Source organism: Capsicum annuum, chromosome 6, assembly GCF_002878395.1.
Source record: "Capsicum annuum cultivar UCD-10X-F1 chromosome 6, UCD10Xv1.1, whole genome shotgun sequence".
NCBI classification, from domain to species: domain Eukaryota; kingdom Viridiplantae; phylum Streptophyta; class Magnoliopsida; order Solanales; family Solanaceae; genus Capsicum; species Capsicum annuum.
Genome location: NC_061116.1, coordinates 29,682,395 through 29,708,281, shown reverse-complemented (window position 1 = coordinate 29,708,281; position 25,887 = coordinate 29,682,395). Strand labels below are relative to the sequence as shown.

General features: G+C 31.8%; 1 protein-coding gene across 3 annotated transcripts; it reads right to left on the bottom strand.

Moving 5' to 3' along the window:
• Positions 1-6,359: 6,359 nt before the first annotated feature.
• LOC107875091 (transcription factor bHLH120) lies at positions 6,360-19,411 on the bottom strand. Of its 3 annotated transcripts, none has more exons than XM_047414704.1 (4): positions 18,799-19,411; positions 18,385-18,693; positions 17,598-17,688; positions 6,360-6,751 (listed from the first exon to the last, which is right to left on the bottom strand). In XM_047414704.1, exons 1-3 carry the CDS (start codon positions 19,084-19,086, stop codon positions 17,614-17,616), a joined length of 672 nt encoding a protein of 223 aa, XP_047270660.1. In that variant the 5' UTR covers positions 19,087-19,411; the 3' UTR covers positions 6,360-6,751; positions 17,598-17,613. The 3 variants fall into 3 exon arrangements, with proteins under 3 accessions (XP_047270660.1, XP_047270659.1, XP_016577211.2); XM_047414703.1 differs by lacking the exon at positions 6,360-6,751 and adding an exon at positions 15,590-16,248 and having other exon boundaries at positions 18,799-19,409; XM_016721725.2 differs by lacking the exon at positions 6,360-6,751 and having other exon boundaries at positions 17,482-17,688; positions 18,799-19,410.
• Between the last annotated feature and the right edge of the window lie 6,476 nt (positions 19,412-25,887).

Genomic DNA, 25,887 nt, shown 5'->3' with positions numbered 1-25,887 from the left:
GAGAGATGAAGAGAGGGAGGAAAACATGAAAAAAATGATGATGCAATTAGAGCTTCTAACTAAGTATGTAATGGGTTCACCCCCAAAGATAGTGAATGTCATGGCATCCAAGGCCTATGATGATGAAGAGGCCAAGATTCTTGATGAAGAGATTCAGTATTTGGCTAACTATTCGGAGGGTTCCTGCCCGGCCTATAAAAGGCAAGGTGGGAACCAAGGTTGGATGGATGATACTTTAAATACAATAACATTATTTAAAACATTGTAAGGAAATGCATTATTCAAATACGTAAAACATAGTACATTTCACTAAACTGAAATAATCCATGAATTTGAATATCGGAGTACGATAAACTTGAGAGGACAATATGTTCACATGGTTTAATTCATGAATAGGTAAATTAACATGGTGTCAACTGAATATGATATGGGCGATTTAAATTCAAAGCATGTAATAATATAATTCACATGGGGAAATATATAGGCATGTCTTGAATTCCAAACTAGTAAGAGAACATAGAGTAAATTCATACTTAACATTTTAATTTCATGAAAAGGGGATAAAGAGTTCATACTTGAACAAAAAGGGATATTTGGGACTCAATGGGTGGAAGGAACCCATTGATGAATACCTCACATAACTTAATATCTTGAATTCTTGAAGAAGAAGCTTGGAATTGAGACCTTGAATGGTTGAATCCTTGGGAAGATACTTGAATTTACTTTTTTAGGAATGGGGATGAGTTTTACATGTTAACTGATGGGGAATGAGGCAAATAATGACCCTCTTGTGGTTTTTAATTCATGAATTGAGTGTTTGGGGAGAGGGGAAAGGACTAAAATACCCCCTTGAAAATTTAATGAGGCTGCAGGAAAAACACAGCCTCCGTTATACGATGTGTATTGTGGAGGTCCTGCCTTCGTGACACGCCTAAATCGTGAAGGCATTTTGCCTCCAAAGTCCAAAAACACCCCGAACCTATTTCAAAAGTTTCAAAACTCTTTTAGATGACCCTTTGAACATCTCTAAACATGTTTCAACTCAAAAATCAATGTTTCAAACTCGGAAAGGCCAAAAATAAAATCTTTGAAATTTTGAGGTCTTAAAATGGATAAGTCCTTTGTACTTGGTGTGAATTAATGCCTTGGACCTCTTTAACATGTGTTTAGTAGCTGAAACGTGCCTAGAATCTTGTGGGGTATTATAATATCTCCTTCTTGGGATCATTCGTCCCTAAATGAAACTGTTTGAGCTTAGATACTAGGAAAACTAAGATCGTGTACTGAATACTTGTGAGCTGAATCATGATTAAATTACTAAATCGAAAACATGATACGTGGACTGAACTAAATTTAAGAATGCATGCAATGACATGAGTATGGTTATATAGATGATATAGAAAATGAGAGCATCACTTAAGAAAACTATTACCTCATGTTGGATCTAAATTCATAGAGAAGAGATGAGGATACTTATCTCGTATATCTACTTCTGTTTCCCAAGTAGCTCCCTCAACGAACTGATTTCGCCATAGAATCTTAACCAAATGGACTTCTTTATTCCTTAAACTATGAGTCTGACGGTCAAGGATCTCAACTTGGACTTCTTTGTAGGAGAGACTATCTTTACATCCACACTCTTTAAAGGAACAACAGAAGCTAAGTCACCAATAAATTTCTTTTACACACTCTCTAAAGGAACAATAGAAGTTGAGTCACCAATACATGTCTTTTACAAAGAGACATGGAACACCGGATGCATTGAAGCCAAACTGCAGGCAACTCTAACTCATAAGCTACCTTCCCAAAATGGTTCAAAATTCTGTATGGCCCAACATAGCGAGGATTGAGCTTCCCCTTCTTGCCAAATATTTTCACCTCTTTCACAGATGGAATTCTCAAATAAACTAAGTCACTAATGTCAAACTCAAGATCTCTTTTCCTCACATCAACATAAGATTTATTATGACTTTGGGTTTTCAGTCTTTCTCGAATTAACTGAACTTTCTCCATCGCCTCATACACTGAATCTGGACCTATCACAGCAGCCTCACCTACTTCAAACCAACCAATAGGAGATCTACACCTCCTTCTATAGAGAGTCTCAAATGGAGTCATCTGAATACTAGAGTGTTAACTGATGTTGTAGAGAAACTAGATCAAAGGTATGTGGTCATCCTAACTACCCTTAAAGTCGATAACATGATCCCTTAATAAATCCTCTAAATTCTGAATGATCCGCTCTGCCTGACCATCTATCCGAGGATAAAAAACTGTACTGAGATAAACTTGGGTACCAAGACCTTTCTGAAAAACCTTCCCAAAGTGAGAGGTAAGATGAGTACCTCTATCTAAAATGATGTTAAATGGAACCCCATGCAACTTTACCAACTCCCTGAGATAGATTCTAGCATAATCCTCAGTTGAATACGAGGTATGAACTAGCAAGAAATGGGTTGAATTGGTCATTCTATCTACAATGACCAAATAAAATCATGCTAACCATTAGTACGAGGTAATCCTGACACAAAATCCATGTTCACCACCTCCTACTTCCAAGTGGGGATACTGAAAATATATACACACATATATATAACATAATATATATACTACTTAAAATAATATACATACAACATATATACACTATATATATACTACTTTAGAAAACATATACACATGTATACGTTATTAAATATATACTACTTTAGAGTCTATAGAAAATATATATACATATATACGTATAATAAAATACATATACCACTTGAAATAATATACATATAAAATATGTACACTATATATATATATACTACTTTATTAAACATATACACATGTATATGTTAAATATATACTACTTTAGAGTCTATAGAAAATATATACACATGTATACGTATAATATAATATATATACTACTTGAAGTAATATACGTACAACATATACACACTATATATATACTACTTTAGAAAATATATACAAATGTAGACATTAAATATATATTACTTTAGAGTCTATAGAAAATATATACACATATATACGTATAATATAATATATGTACTACTTGATATAATATACATACAACATATATACACTATATATATACTACTTTGAAAACATATACACATGTATACATTAAATATATACTACTTTAGAGTCTATAGGAAATATATACACATATATGTAGAATATATAGTCATATACTACTTAAAATATCACTTGAAAGTTGAAAGATATATACATTACATGTTATAGTACTTTAGAAAATATACATTATACACACATATATACATACAAGATTACAATGTATACTAATTAATATAATAATACTTGAAGTTTTGAACATATAATAAAAAAAAAATTATAATTTTACATACAACACTTAAAAGATAAACTTATAGTATTTTTATATGTCAATACTAGTTGTCTAAGCAATATTTGCTAACATTATTTTTATTTTTTCATTGTATGTATATATGTTTGTTATGTTTATTACTTGGGGTCGTTTGATTTGGAAACAAGTTATTCTGAGATAAGTTATACTTGGAGTAGTTATCCTGGGATTAGTTATGCTGGTATTATTTTTGAGTGGTTGTTTGGTTAATGGTACTAAAAATAATATACATTGCATTCTTTTGAAAAATAAATAGTTTGTTAACAAAAATACCCTTCACCTTATTTAACTTAATTATTTTCCTTCATATTAAACCATACAAAAAAATTGAAACTATTTCTTTTTTAACTTTAGTAGTTTCTTTTTCCTAAAAATACATGTTAAAAAATTTGTGTTGATATTTACTAAACGTGTATGAAGTTTTAATATTTTATGTTAAATTTTTTATTCTGTCCTAAATTCTATAAAATATTGATAATTCCACTCTTTGTTAAAAACATTCATCATCAAAAAATATGAAAAAGAATTACTCTCATTTTTCATTATCTAGTAGAGAAAATGGTCAAAAGCCCCCCAATTTTTATCCCAAATCCCAACTACACACCTATACTTTGCAGGGGTCCTATGACCCCTCTGAACTATTTTAAAATGAAATTATTACCCCCCACCCCTGAAAGTTGACATGGCGAGAGAGTGTGTTTCACTCTCTTTAAAGAGAGTGAGTACGTAAATTATTTATTAAAAATTTATTTTTAATATTTCTTTATTTTCTTTATTTATTTTTAATTATTCTTTTCTTCTTCTTCTTTCTCACAAACAAAAAACGTCAAGAACTCATCAATGGCATCCAAGACTAATTTATCATCTTCCTCATCTCCAAGCACAAAAATCAATTGATTCTGACTTCAAGTTCATCGGAAATTTTAAAATGGGTATTGTTCATTGTTTTCAACTCCAAGGTCGTAAAAAATTTCAAAATCAATATTGTCCATTATTTCTGACTTCAAGGTAGTCGTAAATTTTAAAATGGGTATTGTCCATTGTTTTCGACTTCATGTTCGTCGAAAATTTTAAAATCTTTATTATTTTCGACTTTAAGGTCATCAAAAATTTTAAATTCAGTATTGTTCATTATTTCTAGCTTCTAGGTCGTCGAAAATTTTGAAATTGGTATTGTTCGTTGTTTCCGGATTTAAGATCGTCTGAAATTTAATAATTGATATTGTTAATTATTTTCCACTTTAAGATTGTCAAAAAAATTTAATTCGATGTCTTTTATTATTTCTGACTTTAAGATCGTCGAAATTTTAAAAATCGATATTGTCCATTATTTTCAACTTCAAGGTCATCGCAAATTTTAAAATGAGTATTGTCCATTATTTCCGACTTCAAGATTGTCGAAAGTTTTAAAATTCTTTATCGTTTCCGAATTTAAGGTCATCGAAAATTTGAAATTCGGTATTGTTCATTGTTTCCGGCTTCAAGGTCGTCGAAAATTTTGAAATTGGTATTGTTTGTTGTTTCCAGATTTAAGATCGTCGAAAATTTAATAATTGATATTGTTCATTGTTTTTCACTTCAAGGTTATCAAAAATTTCAAATTAGATGTTTATTATTTTCGACTTCAAAATCGTTGGAAATTTCAAATTCGGTATTATCCATTATTTCCCACTTCAAGGTCATCAAAAAATTATTTAAGTTTGAAAAGGAAAAGAGATAAAAAGTAATGGAGAAAAAATGATGAAAAGTGATAAAAATGGAGAAGAAAGTAAATAAAATTAATTTTAAATAAAAAAACACGTGTAAAAATGTGGTTGGCGCGTGCATCACACCACATCCCAAATGACTGGTTGTTAGTTTTCGGAGGGATAATAATTCCACTTTAAAATAGTTCAGGGGGGTCATCGGACCCCCGCAAAATATAAGTGTGTAGGTGAGATTTGGAGTAAAGGTTGGGGGGTGCTTTTCACCATTTTCTCTTATTTAGTATCATTAATATTTGGAGAGTTAAATTATATTTTTAAAAAAATTAAACTTTCAAACATTTTTAGCTATACATAAAAAATAATTTTTTATTTAATGATTAAGCATGTACTAAGTTAGAAAGGATATGTCAAAATACTTTAATTATTTGTTCATGATAAATTATTTTGGAAAAATAAAAATTTGAAATAAGATTAATAAACATTTCATACAACCCTTGGATTAATTTTGAATTTCATTTTATAAATATTTTTATGGTGTCACTATCATTTTTCCATGACTCATCACTTTTGTTACATTTAGTAAACTCATATAATAGTTCAAATTTACCAAAATGGATGAAAATTTGTAGAGTAATTAAAATTTAAATTAGAAATAAAATTGATCAAAAATTTAATGTGAGGACTATCAAAATTTCACATTCTCTTATATATAGTAGTAAAGTAGTGGAATATATATATATATATATATATATATATATATAGAGAGAGAGAGAGAGAGAGAGAGAGAGAGAGAGAGAGAGAGGGAGAAAGAGAGAAAGCAAAGTGATAATTGGAGGTTGATTTTGTCATTTGTGGCTTTATCCTAAGTTAAATAATGTTTGGACTATTTATACCACCCAAAGAGTGGGACAACTTATCCCGGTACTATTTCTTAATTTCGGGATAAGTTATCCCAAACTTGGCAACCAAACAAAGCACCAAAAAATTTATCCTGGGATTATTTGTTTTAATACCCCACACCAAATGACCCTTAAGTGTAAAGTTTGATAGCAATATATTAAAAGTATTTAATTCAAACTAGACATTTAATTTTAAAAAAAAAATAAGTAAGGAGTGAATGAATATTGTATTTTATTGATTGCAAAATAATCGAAAACTTATAATTTACATGAATGAAAAATCTATAATTTTGCATCATTTTTTCCAACTCATGCATGTTAATATTAATGGGAACTGCCATAGAAAAGTCAAAATCAATGGGGGCAAAGGCTAAACCATGCATTGGACTTGATTGTGCTCTTGAAGTCATAATTTCTTCAAGATTTTATTCGTCTTTCGGCTCCTCCTCATTCCTTGATTTCTTTGTTCCACTCTAGTCTAATCTCTAAGGCAAACTAGAACATTCATAGCATTGCTTTCCAATGAGTGTCGGTTATCTTCAAGCTGTTGTCGCCCCTGACTAAAAGCTCTCTTCGATGCAACGGTTGACATTGAAATAGTCAATATATCTCTAGCTAATCTTGAAAGCACTGGATATTATATTTCATTATTCTTCCACCAATCCAGCGTACAGATCCTCACTCTACGATCCTCTATCAGTTGTCGAAGAAAATACTTAAGCTCTTCCTGAGAATTTGTTCTTTGTGATGAAGGTTGCACCCTATCCCAAGCATTTAAATAAAAAAAGTAATCAAGATAACTACTATATGCCGGCCTTTAAGAAAATTATCGCTCCTCGGGAGCTTGAGGAGCGACAATTGGAGTGATATTTGCAGGTACGTCTTCACCAACTAAATCGGCATAATGGTTATATAATGCTTTCATATAATTATTCGCATCACTCATATCCATAAACATAGAAGGTTCTTCTTCAGGCTGTATCTCTAAAGCATTATAAATAATAGAACTAAATTCGGCCATAGTATTATATTTCATACACGAATTTATTATAGAACCAATCAAATAAATTAGGGGAAGCGCATAAAACTATTTTTTTAATTTAGCAATCATAGCAGTAATAGCTTCTTTGTAACCTTCTTTATTCTTATATTCATTAAGCAAACAAGAAATGTTGGCTAAATAAGCTAAAATGTTACAAATTGTAGGATAATAATCACTAAAGAATTCAACAGTAGCTATATAATTTTTTTTCAAAAATTTAACAAGATCATCAATTGCAGCCCAGTCAAAATCTTGTAGCATACACTCAGGAAAAGAACCAGAATATTGATAAAAGTCATTGTGATAGGAAATTTATAAGAAAGACAAGTTTTTAAATAAGTATAAGTAGCATTTCATCTAGTATCACATTCTTTAAGCATAAATATCGGTCTAAGTCCATTTTGTTCACATTTGGTTTTAAATTCCTCACTCTACATTGTCGATTATTTCCTTGAATAAAGCCAACAACAAGCTGGACCTTTTCAATATAAAGCTCAAATTTCAAGACAATCGCTTACGATTAAACTATATATATGACAAGCACACTTAACATGAAATATTTTGAGTAACAGTGGAGAAAGTTCAACTTTCAACAACAACCTTGTTGTTAGATGCATTATCAAAAGTTATACATAAAACTTTTCTTTCAATACCGTAACATTTTGCTAGTTTAGAAATAGATTCAGAAATAAATCTTCCAGTGTGTCTACGATCTTCATCATACAAAAATGCTAGAATTCGTTTTTGCATTACAAAATTACTATCTATTGAGTGGAAAGTAATTATTAAATAATCCTTTTTGTTAACAGCACGACTAAGATCAGAAGTTAAAGCAATTCTACATAGAATATTTTTTAATAATGCAGATAAATAATAAATATATTATGCATGGAGTCTAAAAATATTGGCCCGCCAAGTAATTCTAGGAATACCTGTAAACATAGGATTATAAATTGTTTGAATACAATGAATAAAAGCATCAGAAGAAGCAAAAGTGAAAGGCAAACAATCCACAATTATCATTTTCGCTATTTCTTCCCGGTCTTTCATTTTATTATAATTCTTAATTAGTTGACTGGTTGTTGGATTCAGTCTAGTTTGTGTTAGCCCACCAACAACCTCATCACCTTGTGCAGTACTTAGCTCTCTTGCATATCTATCTCTTAAATGTCTCGTCAACGAACCCGTACCTCCTTTATTGCCTTTGATTTTATGCTCATATGTAATTTCACAAATATTGCATTGCACCTTACTTTCTCTTACTATTTCCGAAAAAAATTTCCATCCAATCTAGTTCTTCTATGATATCTTACAAAGGCACTATGGAGAGGACGGGGAGGGAGATTAACTGGTACGGATCTAACATTAGTATTTCCAACTTCGGGTGTCTCACCAATATTTTCATTATCTACATCTAAATTTATCGCGTCTACTTCATTCTCTTCTTTTATATCATAATTTTTCTGAGCTTCTAAATAATTCATAGTGTGAGCACCTACACCTATTTCCTCCTCAAAAGATTGACTAACTGATATCGGAGGCACACATGTATATCTAGTACTTAAACTACCTCTACCCGAACCACCACCAATTCATTTTTACTGCCACTACCACTTTCGGGATAAAAGTTTTTGACACTTTTACTGAGGTTTCTTAATTTATCCATATTATAAATTAAAATAAAAAATATTCAAAATACACAAAAATAGTAAAAATAAATATTCAACAATTAATACACTAATTAAAAATTAAAAGTAAGAAATAAAATGACAATATTAAATTTTAGAAGTATCCGAAAGTTGCAAATTTAGAAAATTTCACTTGTATTTGTAATCGCAAAATTAAAAAATAAAATTGAGCACTTTAGGAGATAATCACCACTAAAAAAATTAGGATTTTCGACCACTAAAAACCGATCATGGATTGTGATCGATTTTTTATTTTTTTAAAATTTTTTTCTTTTTTAAAAAGTGACCACATGTGGTCGCTTTTATATTTTAAAATTTCAAAATAATCATTTCAATAATTTTTATATTAACTTTTATTTCTATTACAAATAAAATAAAAAAAATAAAAAAATCGACAACTTTATAATTAAAAAAATAAAATAATTTTAATAAATTGATCACTTGTGGTCGGCTTTTAATTAAATTAAAAAGAAATTAATTTTAAAAAACCGACCACTTGTGGTCGGTTTTTAATTAAAAAAAAGAAAATAATATTAAAAAACCGACCACTGTGGTCTATTCTTAATTAAAATAAAAATAAAATAATTTTAAAAAACCAACCACTTGTGGTCCGTTTAGTAATTGAAATAAGAAGAAAATAATTTTAAAAAATTGACCACTTGTGGTTGGTTTTTAATTAAAATACAAAAGAAAATAATTTTAAAAAATCGACTACTTGTGGTCGGTTTTGGAATTATTGAAAAAAATTTAGGAAACCGACCACTTGTGGTCGGTTTTTATTAAAAAATAATTATATGTATAATTTAATATATTATTTTTTGAAATTACACTGATCACACGTAGTCGATAACCAATATAATAATAATAATAATAAATAATCAATCTTAGATTTTGTGAAAAAATTTCACTAAAAAAATATATCAAATAAAATAAACAAATTGTGTTAAACATAATCTTTATCCTTTACTTTATGTTTCAATATATAAATAAATATTTTCCTTTGTTTATACGTTAAATGACGTTAAACATGCATAATCTTTGTATAATGAATATATGTGTATATATATCATACCATTGAGATAATGATATTGTGCTACTATTGCAGTCATAATAATATAATATATAACCGATAATTTATCAGAATATAATAAACGTGTTCTATTATAAGCTTATATACTTGTGGATGTGGCTGAGACAATGAATAAGAGACTAACAGTAATCACATCATCATAGGGTGATTTACCTCTCTCTCAAACGTTCCCTTGTGTTTAACGATCACTGATCGTCACCGGCAAGATGCCGGCGCCGGCATATATAACGTCGAAATTAGGTAAGTGGGCTCTCTCTCCCTTATTTCTCTCTCTCCCCATCTCTCTAAACCCTCGTTCTATCCCTTTCCCCTTCCCTTTCCCTCAGCCTCCACCTAGACACTGCTATCGCCGACAGGTTTAGGGTTCCCGCCGGCTCGACTTATTTTGGGTGACAGATACGGGCGGTACACTGGTCGAAGCAGGTTGGTACGAGGACAAGACAACGTTTAGATTTTGGCAAGCGTCGGCAATATTCAGGCGAAGCTCCGACGGGTCTGATCCGGCAACACACCTCAAACAATCAATTTTGTCAATAGAATTTGTCAGAACCAACAGCACGCAGGAATATCCGGTGACAGCTAAACTTTGACTTTTAGTTACTTTCTTCAATTTAGTTTTTATATATTATTCTGTTCCTTGGTACTTTTCTTAGTATTGTGACTAGAGCTATGAATGGTTGTTTTAGCTTTTGGTGGATGTTGTATGTTGTTTTAGCTGTTAGACCGGCTAGGGTGTTTTGTGCGTGATGACTTTTTCCACTGCTATTTCCTTTTTTGTTTACTTGTTTGTTTGGAAATTTATTTCGATTTGTGTATAGTAGCTTTGAGGGTTGATGGTAGAGTAGGGTCGTGTCCGAGGAGGTTAGGGGGGTCATTTTGGGAAGGGGTAATGAGAGAAGGGCAGGGGTGGGTGTGAGGTCTAGGTCGGATGGTAGGGCTAGTTTGGTGAGGGGTGGTATTAGTAAGCGAGAGGCGAAAGAAAATAGGTTGTGGGTAGGGTCATGGAACATAGAAACCCTTCATGGTAAGCCCGTAGAGCTGGTGAAGATTCTTAATAAGAGGAGGATTAATATTGCGTGTGTTCAGGAGACTAAATGGATAAGATCTAAGGCGAGGGATGTGGACGGGTACAAGTTGTGGTACTCAGGGAGTGAGAAACGTCGGAATAGAGTGGGCATCATAGTGGACGAAGAGCTTAGAGGGCAGGTAGTGGAGGTTAGAAGGGTCAGTGACAGGCCGATAACGATTAAGTTAGTCATTGGAGGGTTTTCAATGCATATGTGTAGTGTTAATGCACCGAAGGTGGTCTTGGATGAGGAGGTGAAAGTGAGTTGTTGGGAGGATTTGAACGAGGTGGTGAAAAGCGTGCCTAGCACGGAGAAGATTGTCATAACAAGGGACTTCAATGGGCACATTGGGGTTTTATCGGGAGGCTATGATGATGTGCATGAAGGTTTTGGTTTCGGTGATAGAAATGGGGAAGGAGCTGCTCTGTTGGAGTTTACGAGGGCCTTTGGGCTGGTGGTTGTGAACTCGACTTTTTCAAAGAAAGAGGATCAACTGATTACATTCCGAAGCGCGATAGCCAAGACTCAAATTGACTTTTTTGCTGCTTAGGAAGGGGGATAGGGTCTTTTGTAAGGACTGTAAAGTCATTCTGAGTGAGCATCTTTCGACCTAGCACAAGTTTCTGGTGATGGACTTGATAATTAAGAAGAGCAAGAAGAAAAGGGTCGGAGAGGGCCGACAGAGAATTAAGTGGGGAGTCTTGAACTAGAATGATGCATATTTTGAAACTAGAATGATGCATATTTCAGAACTGACTAAAATTGGGCATAAAGAGAGCTTAGGTGGTTCCCCGAAGAAGGCACGAGTTCAGACAACTCATTGTCCAAAACCGTGATTTACCGATTTGGGTATATTATTATACGTTGGCCTAGTGCCCTGTGGAGTATCAGACTCAGACACTCTAACCCTTGCGGCGCACTTTGGGTTGGGGGATTCCCCGCCGACTCAATGGCGGATTCCATATAGCCTGTGGAATATCAGACTTGTAGGGGAGTGGCACCTAACTCAGAAGTAATACAAAGATCAGAAATTGCATTGACAAAAAAGTTTTATGATTATAGAAAATGCCTATGTGTTTTGAAATGATATCTTTCATGATGATTATGACAATCTCTCAACTATTTTATTTATATACAAGCTTTATTTTGGATTTCTTCGTGTACCAGTACATTTGTATTGACCTCCCTTCCTCCCAGGGTCTAAAGCTCAGTTTAGAGGTCTTGCTAGGCTGTAGAGTTTTCAGACAGCAGTGATGTGCGCAGTTGGTGAGCCTTCTTTATTCCAGAAGGTCTATGTCTTTCAAATTATGTTATTTATTTTAGTTTAGGTCCACTGGGGGCCTTGTTCCAGTTTCAGATAGTTGTCATTTTCAGATGTAGTAGAGATTTCGTAGACTTGTTCAGATGTTGTGTAGTTAATATTGGATTTAATTTTTCATAGTTTAATTGAACTTAGAATATGACCATGTTTCCGTAATATTTACAATTTCGCATCTTCTATTATAATTTATGAATATTGTGCATTATTACAAGATAGAGAAGGGCGTCTGTGCCTTCATGGTTTGGGATGCTCGTCACGGCCAGGGCCCAGGTTCGGGTCGTGACAGAACGACCCTCATATTCTAGGTCATCACAGCATTTAATTCCTGCCCCTACGCATGTAGGTCCACTTAATGGGTCTATATCAACTTATTCTGCTCCTATCACCGTGCCACTGCTATCACAGTACTATCGGACGACCCCTAGCACATCCGGTGCATCTTCCATCGTCAGTACCCTCTATTAGCAGTCACCCACGTTCTCACAATGATTCTGCTGGATCTATTGGGTTAATGGATCTTCATCTTGGAGGCACTTCATCCGGTGCTTCAGATCCGCCCATACCAGTGCATCTACCAGCACTTGCTCCGCAGCTCGGAGATAGAGATAATTATTGGAGGCGGTATATTATTCCAAATGGAATAGGGTAAGATTTCTAAATATAACAACATTATTCATTTTTCATTTACTATATTATTATGCTCTATGAAATTACTGTTTAATCTTGTGTTGTAGGTTTACGCTCGATGCTGGAGTTAGAAAAACTACGACTAAATGCATTAGTAGAAAATTCAACGGCTATTGGACCAGTTGGCAAAAGGTTCCAAAATATGAGAGAGAGAAAATGTTTAAAGAATTTCATGTAAGGATTTAACTTATCGACTACTTAACACATTGTTAGAACAAAAAATTAAATATTATATTTTTATTTTTGTTGTGGAAATATTACTGGTGGGATGACGCGCATGGAAGTGCTATACGGAGAAATTTTTTTAGAAGAGCTAGAACCAGATTAAACGGTCTGTTGGATTATGCCAGAACAAATAGGGTACGATCAGGGTTTATACTGGAACTCATGTGGCAAGATCATATTCGCTATTGGAATAGCGAAGAATACAAATTGTTAAGCGAGAAAGGAAAGAAAGCCAGGGCATCATCCAAGGGTGGCTCACTATATACTGCGGGTGCAGTTAGTCGAATTACTGTGGATGAAAAGATGGTATGTAACTTTTACAATTTTAATTGTTTATTTTTATTTAAATTCTTAATTATTTGAATATCAATAACTTTATCATATATAGGAAAAAAATCTGTAGGAAGGTAAGACACAATGAGATATTTGAGGAGACGCATGTGAGAAAGAAAAAACCTAACTGATGAAGATGTTTGGGTTAAGCCTCGTGCAAAAGCTGCCCATGTAAGAATCAAATTTTGTATTTATGAATCTTTTTCTCAAAGTTGATATTATTCAAGTACAAGTAGTTTAGTATTTTTTTACTATTAATTTTAACTATACTTTGAATATAGGACAAATATATGTTGCTCATTAATGAGTATCGTAGTACTCAGCCTCCACAAAGTCAGCGTGACACAATACCTGAAGATGTAGAGGAGGAGTTATGGCAAGAAACTATGGGTCCTCCAGTTAGAGGCCAATACTACAGATACCACAGAAAGTATTTTGGTGAGAATGTTAGGTCTTCGTTCGGCCCTACATCCTATCCCTCATCAATTGATAGAGAAATCATTGAATCACTAAGAAATACGATTTCTAAACTCACTGAAGAACTTGATGCACATAGAGAGAGGGCGAAGGGGAAAGAGGAGGAAAGAACATCATAAATCAAGATGCTGCAGCAGTAGTTCAGCTCTTTTATTCAATCAGCAAGGATTCTTCCTCCATGTCCTGGTGATGCAGTTCGGGCTGCAAAAGGTCTAGGCCCACTGGATGATATCAACACAGATGAGGAATTAGATCCTTTATGTGTGACTGAGGATGCGGATGATGAAGACGATGATGATGAGTGGTAGTTTTTTGACTTTTGTATGTGTTGTAGTTTGAATTTATAGATGAGTTGTAGTTTTTACACTTTTGTATGTTTTTAGACTTGTATTGTATGTTGGTTGTGTAGGAATACACTGCGTATGTTGTTGTTGTATTGTATGTTGGTTGTTTCATTTGTTTGGCTGGTTGCTTTTTATTTTTTTTAAAAAATTTCCAGAAAAACGACCACATGTGGTCAGTTTTTCTGGTAACTTTACAAAAACCGACCAGAAGTAGTCGATTTTTAAAAAATAAATAAATTATTTTAAAAATAAAACCGATCACATGTAGTCGGTTTTATTAAAATTAATTAATTAATTTAAATAAAAATCCGACCACAAGTGGTCGGTTTTATTAAAGTTAATTAATTAATTTAAAAATAAAATCGACCACTTGGGGTCGATTTAATTAAAATTAATTAATTAATTTAAAAATAAAACCGACCACTTATGATCGGTTTATTTTGAATTTTTTTATTTTTAAAATATTTTTTCATTTTTTAAAAAATAATATTAAATTTAAAAAAAATATATATATTTTTCAAAAAACCTACCACACGTGGTCGGTTTTAAAAAAGCTACCACGCTTTTACCAACCACACATTTTGGTCGGTTTTGTGGTCGAAAATGCAGGAAAACCGACTCCTATTTTTTTAGTAGTGAATTAGAATATTTGAGAGAGATTGAGAAAATGAGAGATTGAGAATGTGTGAAAAATGATTTGAAATTGTCGGGTATTTATAGAACAAAATTTGAATTTTTTTTTTGTTTATTTAAATTGGGAAAAGGGCCAATTGGCCGTTAGAAGTCCACAACGGCTATAACGTTGTTGGGCCTCAACGGTCCAATTGGCCACCAAGTCCAAACAGCTACAATCCAAATTTTTTCTTTTAATAACTGGGGCGGGTAATCAATGGGCGCGATCGGGTTTTGGACCTGGGCCAGTCCACAGGGCCTGTCAGTTGAAACATCCCAGCCCAGGACTAACGGCCTAGTAGCCCGGAGGCCCACCGGGCCGGGCCCTCTAAACGGGCCAAAATGAGCCAGCCCGGCCCAGTTGACAGGTTTATATTATACTCCCTCCATTTAAAAAAGAATGACCTACTTTTCTTTTTAGTCCGTTTAAAAAAGAGTGATCCCTTTCTTTTTTTGACAATACTTTAACTCCAACTTTCCACATGTCATGTTTAAGACCAAAAGATTAAGGGCATTTTTGGTACTTTTGACACAACTTTAATTTAAGGCCACAAGATTTAAAAGTCTTCTTTACTTTCTTAAATTTTGTATCAAGTCAAAGTAGGTCATTCTTTTTTAAATGGAGGGAGTACTTCTTTTGCAATAGAAACATGCCATACAATAATAATAACATATCAAATGTGATTCCACACAAGTGAGGTTTGGGGAAGCTGTCTTTGTAAGGGTAAGGGAGAGAAGTTATTTCCAAAAGACCGTCAGACAAAAAAAAAAAAGTTTGAAATGACTTGAAAAGAAAAATACACGAATAATAAGAATGATGAAAATATGAAAGAAAAACAAGCTGTATGATGTAGCAGTGATAGCAACCAACCACGCTGAGTACTAAGGCCATATATATATGCTCCCTCGGAAAAGAGAAAAATCGCTAGACTACTTACTAACTTCTACCGTAATATATCCTCGAACTCCATGCTCTCCGATCCTATCTAGGGTTATGTTCTTAGAGAGTTGGAGATGTATAATGTCATGTCTAATTATCACATCTCCCCAATTTGATATTTGAACATCATGTTGTGAATATTTGAAAACTTGTGATATCAGATCATCATCGGTGAGTAAACCTTCTATCTAACCTTCTGCCATCCTCTTGCTCCTTCTCACTGAGTCATCCATACTCCTCCTTTTTACATGTCCGAACCATTTCAACCTCATGTCTTCATCTTTTCCACCATGAAGGTCATTCCCACCTTGCCTTGTTTATCCTCTCATTCCTATTCTTATATCTCCTAGTGTCCACACATCCATTAAGCATCTTCATTTCCACCACATAAAATGAAATATATGGAGAAGAGTTTAGTTTTACATATATGTGCATTAACAGTTTAACACTGTAAGAGTATCTACAATTAGCATATCGCTTATAACATAACTATATGTAAATATTTGTGATAATATTTAATTTATAATTTGCTAAAAATAATAATTAACCTAGTATGATATAGAAGAAACATTTAGAACTGTCGCATAATTTCAATTGTATAAAACATAAATCAATCTTATGCATGTAGGTTGATTCCTTGATGATTCAACATACGTGCATGCAACTTTTTGTCAATTCAACACAGAATCCATCTGGACTGCTTTATTTAAAAAGAAAAAAGAAAAAAAATACATGCATGCAAGAATTTTTGAAAAACCATGCCAGCAATAAAGTTACAAATCTTGATAAGAACATACTGTAACATTCACAACATGATGACCAAATATCACAAGTTTTACTTTAATCAAACATCATAATAAGAGGGTATCTCGAACATAGGGACGATACGCTTTAAGGAGCTTGGGCTAGTCAACTGTGGAGCAGCCAATAGAACGTCTTTTTTCTAAAATAAAGGACTTCTAACTTTTTCCCTCTTAGTGCCACCCTTGGGCCTTGAATACAGTAAGCGTCGGGTAAAGTAACTTGAATGGTGAGCTATCCTATGAGACTAAGAAGCAGAGAGAAGGATTTGAAAAAGACAGAGCTTTGGATGTTTTCCAGGACAAGAAGGAACCACTTCATCATATGACTATTGATAATTACCCTGTAAATTTTCACCACTTTAGAAAATTAATTTACCTATCTTTATATGAATTCGTAAAACTAAGCTTAAACTCCTAACGTTATTTCCTTCAGCTTACTTTTATATACATTGTCCGTATAAACTAGTTATAACAAGTATATATCTTATTTTCCCAAATACAAATTAAATGTCATATTTTAAAAAGGTTTACCTGTACAAATATCATTTGATCAAATGACCTACTAATGCAAAAAATTTCTTACACTAATGATGTACATAACTTAAATACATTTTTCCTTATAGAAGATCATCCTCATATTTGCTCCGATATATTAGTTGGTCACTATGAATGCACTTCACAACCCAGAAGCAAATAACACACCACGAACATTACTAAGAGTAAGATACACAAACTCACATTTCTTCTGTGAAGGACATAAAAGTAGAGAAAATGCATGTCATGAAAATATAGGTCAGGTTTCAAAGATAAGCTTTCATTAGTAGAACAAGAAAGATGACAAATTAAAGAATTTTTACTTAAAATATGGGAAATATTTTCTTGAAATTAAATTGATCCTGACTTGCAGTGGGGACATACCCAAATCGATCTTCACTCAAGAGTCGAACACAATCATCTCAGCAAGCTTTTGTTCTAGACCATCCATGTACGTGCACGAAACATCATTCTCCTGCACAAATTATGAAGGAAGCTAATATTATGACACTAAATTATCCATGTCTCCAACACTCAACACACTCGTTAAAGTTGAATTTGCGATCATCGACGTGATATCAGACTAGACAAAGGTTTAGAGAGTTAAACTCTCACTTCCGCCCATCTTTAAAAAGGGAACGACAAATTTAGTCAATACAAGAGGGTTCAATTGAATTTCCTAAATTGGAATTTATGTTGCGCAAATAGGGCACATACAAATTCTTTTTACATATATATAGATTGTTGAATCTCCTTTAACATGAGGGAAAAGTTCCAGTGTAGTTGCCAAAGTGATTCAAAAACAAAGTATTTCCACCCACATGCTTAGATTATCAAAAAAAGAACCATTAAACTTGTTCGTCAGGAGCATGGTGAATACTTCCTTCGTATTCATCTGTTTGTTTGATTTTGACTTACACAAAAAGTAAAGTAAAGAAAACTTTTAAATTTTGTGGCTTTAAACAAAAAATATGTAGAATGTATTAAAATGTCCTTTAGTCTTGTGGTTTTAAACATGCTAAAGAATTAAAGAGTTACTAAAAAGGGAAAGTTAAAACTGACTAAGAGGAAAAATAAAACAAATAAGTTAAAACGGATGGAGTACATTAGTAAGGAAATATCAGTCTAACCATTAATTTAAACTTTCAAATGAGATGCTCATACAATATACCTCAAGCTGAATCCTATGGAGTAATCTTTCATCTAATTTGGTTGAGACACAGCTGACAACATTGAGTTGTCTCTTTACTAGCTCTTTAAGCACTCTTGAGAGGGAAACCCTTTCATTGATCAAAATCTCCACACCACAGTCGCATGAGTTTATTGTCACATAGTCACGAAAACATTTATCATCCTTGGAAGGACACAAGGCCAAATTTTCAAGCTTTTTTCTCTTTATTTCAAGTTCTTTGATGTTATTCTCTAGGTGTTTGATGTAATTCACCGCTCCTTGCATATGATCTGATAATGAGCGCTTTCCCTAATAAACATTTTATCATAGAAAAAAGAAAGGAATACTCTTAGATCAAAACAACTAATAATCTAGGAAAAGATTATGGAAAGTAAATATTGTAGGTAAATTCACCTTGGTAGATTCATAAGAAAGATTTGATCTAAGAGTAGCACAAAGAGTAGCCATTTCATGCCTTCTATGCCTTTCAATATCTCTATGCAAAATTTTCTTCTCAACCAAATTCTTTCTGATTAAAGAATCTCTTTCATTGTCATTTGCCTGCCTCTTCTTTTTATAATTAGAATCATTTTTGACCAGATCTTGATGATGGGGTTGGGATGGAGTGGAGGGAATTTGAATCAATTGCTTACCATGATCTTTGATTTTCTGGGAACAGAAGATCTCCGAAAGACAGTCCATGGCAATAAACCTGATTTCTTTTTTAATTTTTTGATTTTTATATAAGATTGTAATCTCTTTAATTAAAAGCGGAAGATACGTTGGTTAGGGTTTTGGGATCTTCTATTGGAGTTATGTATCACTTCCCTCATGCTTAGAATTTTTAGAGTCAACCAAGTTTTTTTCTTTTTTTTTTTAAGTTGTTATGTATCACTCCCCTAAGTTTTTGGTAAGTAATCTCTTGCAAAAATACAAGATAAAGCTATATACAATAAACTCTTATGATTCGGTCTTTCCCCAAAATCAGCTCATAAGAAAAGTTTTAGTGTACCAGACGGGCTTCCCTTTACTTATTATAATTTATAGATTTAGGCGTATTTTTGAAATGTAATCCTTCCGTTCACATTTATTTTTTATTATTTTTCTAATTTGATTTTCATTTTTACTTGATAATTTTGATAAATCAAAAAAAGATTAAAAAAAATAAAGAATTTTCATGTTTCACCCATATCATTAATTACTTATTTAAATAATTTTCTAATACCTATAGTAAACATCAATAACTAATTATTATTTTCTAAATGAATATGTCATGTCAAAAAGTGAAAAGTAAAAATAAATGAAACAAATAATATAAATGTTATTTCAACAAACTTAAAGCTTCTCTATTAGAATTCACAATTAAAACTTAAAATTTTGAATTTTAAAATTTCAGTTTGTGTCACAAAAATTCCTATGAAAAGCACTAACATACAACCCGTTTGGATAAGATTAAAATTTGGTCAAATCAGCTTTTAATTTTTTTTTTTAAACTTTTTAAGGTATTTGATAAAATTAAAAAGTGTTTAAAAAAAACGAATTAAAAAAATCAAAAAGTGAGAAGGTAGGTACTCCTAACTTTTTGCTTATTAGATTAAAATTCTTTTGGACTTGATTATAATATTTATCTTTTTATCCCTTATATTTTTCTGCAATTCTAATAATATCCTAAACTTATAGTCCTTAAATATATACTTTTTTTTTCCTTTCTTTCTTTGGCTTTGCTTCGTTTCTTCCCCCAATTTCCTCGGAGGTTTGTTCCAAAAAATTATTTTAAAATTAAAAATTATAAATAATTCGTGTTATTTATGGTGTTAACAACTTTAAAGAAATTTAAGTCATTTTAATAACAAAAAAGTGTTTGACATCACTTGTTTACCAAACACATCAACAACTTTTTTTCAATTTCAACACTTCTATCTAAATATTTATTTGCTTAATTTATAAATACTTATTTTAAGATATTAATTAATTAAATTTAAAAACTATTTTTTTAATTTTATCCAAACTGGTTCAGTTGATTTCCTTCTATTAAACAAGGATAAGGACAGTGAACCCTTCATTTTCAATTAGATTTTGTTTCGGATCCTCACTGTTTTTATTTCGGCTCTAGAGGTCCCACTTGCGATTCCCGAGTTCACATTTGGAGAAGTAGCTTGATTTTCCTGTAATAAACTGATGGTTAATCTTCATTAATAAGCTTTATTTATTTAGGGAACCACCTAATTAATTAAGTTCCAAAAATCAAATTCATAGGCGCAGGGTCTAATTTTATTAAGGAAAAATTACCTGAATTAGTCACTATTGGGATTTTATTATCATTTAAAATATAATTTTTAATTAATTATAATTTATAACCATTTTTACCTATTAATTATCCTTAATTACAATTTATAGTCTCTGTTTTCTATTACTCTCCTTCTTCTTTTTATTTTTTTTCCTTCCTTTTCTCTCATCTTTTCTCCTTCTTTTGTTTTATTTTTTTTCCTTTTCCTTTTTTGCCTTCTTTTCATTTTTGCGTACTACCAAATACAAATATAAATACAAATGTGAACTATAATATACAAATACAAGTACGAACTATAAAATATAAATACAAATATAAACTATAACATACAGATACAAGTGTGAACTATCATTTATATCTTTTAATTATTGAAAAGGAACGATTCATTTTCTTTCTACGAATACTTGTTCGTATTTATTGATACTAGTTGTATTTATTTATACAAATAAATACAACTCAAATTTTTATACAAATACAATATATACAAATACATATTGTATTTGTATTTGTAAAATCATTTGTTTCATTTGTGTATCATTATATTTGTATCAAGTAATATTTGTTTATTTACAAATATGAGTGATAATTTTGTTATACAAATACAAAATGGTACATTTGTATCAAATGACACATTACATATTTATATATTTTAGAATCACGAAAATACAATTAATGCACTTACTTGTTTGTATATAAATACAAATGATAAATTGTACATAGTCACGACTAAATACAATATGCAATTAACTTACAAATATAAATAAAAAATAATTTCGTAAAAATAAAAAGGTAACGAAGAAAATAGAATACAAATACAAGTATAATCCAAATATGATCTAAATATACAAACACCATAAAACCATAATATAAATATAATCCAATATAATATCCAATCAATTATAAAATACAAATACAAAATAGTTCTTTAAAATAAAAGTGTGAATTATATAAATTATAAATGATGGCGCAAACTAACAAATACAAATACAAGTGCAAAATATTAAATACAACTACAAATGTGAACTATAAAATATAAATACAAGTGTGAACTTTAAAATACAAATATAGTTGTATCAATAAATACAAAAATATAAATGATGGTGTGACTATAAATATGATAAACAATTATGGAATTTACGTTATCATCCATGACTTGTGCTCGACTAGTCATATTTTTCAAAAATATAAAATAGAACAAAAAAATAATTAAAAAATAAGTACAAAAAAGAAAATAAAAAAAAATGAAAGAAGAAAAGAAAAGAAGAAAGAGAAATAGAAGTTAGAGATTAAAGAGAGAAAAAAACAAAAAAACAAAAGGAAAGAAACGAAAAAAATAAAAGTAGGAAAAAATAGAAAAAAGAAGAAGAAAAAACGGGAAAAACACAATAAATAAAAAAAATATAAAAAAGATAATGATAGTGTTAGGCAAGAAAATATTCAGTTCAACGAGATAAGCATGATTGAGATTTTTCTCTTTATAAAAATATTGAATTTCATTCTTTGCGTGACTAAATAGGGACTGTATTCATATTTTATATGAATACATATTTTATATTTTATAAAACAAAACAACGATTTGGGTTGATTTGTTCTGTTCTTGGTAAAAATGGTGATATTGTTGTTTTCTATTGAACAAAATCGTGCTACTATTTTTTGTTTTATCCAACAGATTATCCATCTGATGCAATATATTAACCATCTGATAGAACAGATTTGTCAGATGATGCAACAGATAAACCATCAGATGCACCAGAGAAACCATCAGATTACAATTCTGATGTAATAAATTAATCATCTGATGCAACATATTTATTATTTGATGCAACAGTTTAACTATCTGATGCAATAGATTAATCATATATTGCAACAGATTAAGTATCGGATAAAAAATTTGATGCAACTGATAAATGATCTGATGCAACGGAAGAACCATCAGATTAATGATATAATGCAACAGATGAAACTCCTGTTGGATAAAATCATATCAACTCTTCCAACAGGACATGTCCAAGACATGATTTTTTCAACTGATCATTCATCTGCCGTGATAAATGACCCAATGTTGGAAGAAATCTAAACAATATTGACCGTTGATAACTGTTACAACAGATCACTCATATGTTGTAACAGATGTGTGACCTGTCACACAGACCATTCATTTTTCTTAATGGATGAGTCATATATTTTATATTATCGTAACAGATTACTCAGCCGTTGCTACAGGTTAGTTAACTGTTTTAACAGATCATTTATATATTGCAACAGATGTGTGATCTGTTGTACAGACCATTCATCTTTATCAATAAATGAGTGATATATTTTGTATTGTCGCAACAGATAACTCAGCCATTGCTATAAGTTATTTAGCTTTTCTAATAGATTACTCATATGTTGCAATAGATGATGCTGCAACAAATGTATGATCTGCTACACAGACCATTTATTTATCTCAACAGGTGAGTGATATATTTTGTATTATTACAACAGATTACTTATCGACTGCAACAGGTTATTTAACTGTTCCAACAGATCACTCATGTTATAACAATGTGTGATCTGTTGCACAGACCATTTATCTGTCTTAAAAGATGAGTGATATATTTTGTATTATTGCAAAAGATTGCTCATCTGCTGCAACAGGTTTATTATATGCTACAACAGATATACTACTTGGTGCAATAGATACTTGATCTGTTGGAACTGTTATTTTACTGTTTTGCTTGTAGATTTACTGTTATCCCTTTTTAATGATGCATTAATCAACTATAATATACTTTTTTATGTTTCTATTAATTTTAGATAATATGGCTTCCAAACGAACAGAAGCCGAATCAAGTCCAAGTAAAGAAATAAGTGAAGCAGCTAGGCTATATCCACTACTCTATGAGCTTGCTTTAGAAGCATTATCTCAATCGGAAGCAGAATATGATGAATACGGGGAGGAGGAATGTTCCAAAAGAGATGATCCAAATGCTAATATCTCTTCTGCCGAAGATTTGGTCAAAACCTTCAGCATTGATCGTTATCATGTGAGAATGCAGTGCGATGGTGCCACAGATTTAACGAGTGATTTCGTGGTTAAGTCAGCCATGAAAAATCTTTCGATGCCTTCAGAAAAATACTTTGAGAATAAAAATTGGATGCTTATTTCAGGGAAAGCTGCTTTGAGAAATATCTTGATTTGCCAGGGGACAACAATGCTTGTTTCCAAATGAAAATAGTATATGAACTTCTCAAGCGTAGATTTATGTATGAAAACAAAGATAAGATGGATGAGGTGTGGATAAATTACTATGGCATGCCTGTTTGTTTTGGTTGGAAGGATTTTGGCATAGTTACTGGACTAAAATGTTATCCTCCTTCTCAAGTTATACCTATTCTAACCGAAAAAAATGCACCACGCACACCCAAAAAAGGTAAAGGCAAGTCGTGTGATCGTGCTGATCTGGTGTCTATTGTTGGTCCAAGCTTCAAAAATAAAAATTTGATAGAGGCTTTGAAAGGTAAAGAACTTTCAAAGAAGTACAAGCAGTCGTTATGCTTGGTTTGGTTTGTACATAATATTCTTTGGGCTAGAGACATTAATAACAACATAAGCGTTGGTTTAATAAAACTCTCTGAGGTCTTGATCATTTAATAGCTATCCTTGGGGTTATGAAAGTTTCAAAATGACTGTCCAATATTTGTTGACTCCGTTAGAGTCAAAGACCGCCTACTTATATGGATTTCCATGGTCTTTCATGGTAAATATTTCATTTCTTTCTTTTATTATGATATTATTCATTTTTTTTCACTCAATAATAGTTTTGATTTATTGGCGTTATTTTATAGGCTTGGGAGTTTGAAGCCATTCCTCATTTGAGACAATAGGTGAACTCCAGAAAGAAGTTTTCTGTGAGATGGTTGTCTGCCAAAACTGATAAAATACAAAATTTTTTGATCTCTTCACCCCCCGAAGGATACAGTAAGTATAATTATAATTAAGTTTTTATTTTAATTAATGATTTTTTTGAATGATCTAATCATCATTCTAATATATGTAATAATTTATGTTAGATTGTGCATCCGTCACTAGTTCCAACCAATCGAGAGTTGAAGATGCTATTTTTTCTTACTTTACGATCTGTACAAACTTTATCGGACCCTAAGGTCATCGAAAGAATAAAAATAGAATTTTTTGGAGCAACAACCATTACAAGAAAAATAATTTTGGAGGGTTGGGTTATTGTTGTTGATGGTCTTAGTGGTGATGAAGTAGTTTGTGGTGGTAGTGGTGCTGCTGTTGGTGCTAATGATGCTCCTCTTACAGTATTTAAAACAAACCATTCTGAGTATGATCATATGGGTTATACAAATTTTGCCTCTCCCAAGGAATGTTCTGCATGCAAATGTCAAGACTATAGGGCGAAACATGATGTACTGATTAATGCTATTAATTCATTAACTGCTTTTGTAAAGGAATTGATATCTAAGAGGGGTTTCATTCCATCAAAGAGGATTTTATTCTCATCCACTCCATTAGAGATTAAAGTTAAGAGGAGAAGAGAAGTGATTTCCAAGGCATTATCAAGCATCCAAAAGAGCGAAATTGCAACTTCTCTGTCCGTATGTTGCACTGAGCAATGTACAATGTCCAAAGAAGAGCAACACGAGCTGAACAAGGTAAATATATATGTCTTCCAACTAAAAAAATAGACATATTTATGTTTCAATGCATGACACATCTACTGAAAATTATCAAACAAATATATGTATCTGTTGCAACAGTTGACTAACTTGTTGCACCAGATAAAGTACCTGTTACAACATATGTGTCGTCTGTTTTAGCAAATAAAATAGCTCTTCGTACCACCTTTATTTGTACCAACAGATGACCTATCTGCTATAATAGATGAGTCATATGTTACAGCAGATGGTTCATCTATTAGAAATTATCATACAGGTCTTCCTCATGTAGAAATTTGACCCATCAGTTGATTCATTATTGCAACAAAAATAGAATCTATTTGGGACAATTTAAAATAGGAGGAAGACTTGTTTGATTTGCTAGAACAGATGAGTTATCCTTTTTCATTTTGTTGTATCTCTGTGATTAGCATTGACCAATTCTGGCTTTTCAGATGGATGTAGAAACTACTGCTGAAAAGCATTGACAATATGTTACTCTACTCTTTTTATAAAAATACAAAGAATAGAAAGTGCAGAAACCATACGTA

What these genes read in the sequence shown, in the direction of transcription:
- LOC107875091 (XM_047414704.1), bottom strand. Translation starts at nt 19,086, where the DNA reads ATGGACTGTCTTTCGGAGATCTTCTGTTCCCAGAAAATCAAAGATCAT. An exon ending in TTTCTTATGAATCTACCAAG is followed by an intron (nt 18,694 to 18,798) that starts GTGAATTTACCT and finishes AATGTTTATTAG; the next exon opens with GGAAAGCGCTCATTATCAGA. An exon ending in TCCATAGGATTCAGCTTGAG is followed by an intron (nt 17,689 to 18,384) that starts GTATATTGTATG and finishes TAATTTGTGCAG; the next exon opens with GAGAATGATGTTTCGTGCAC.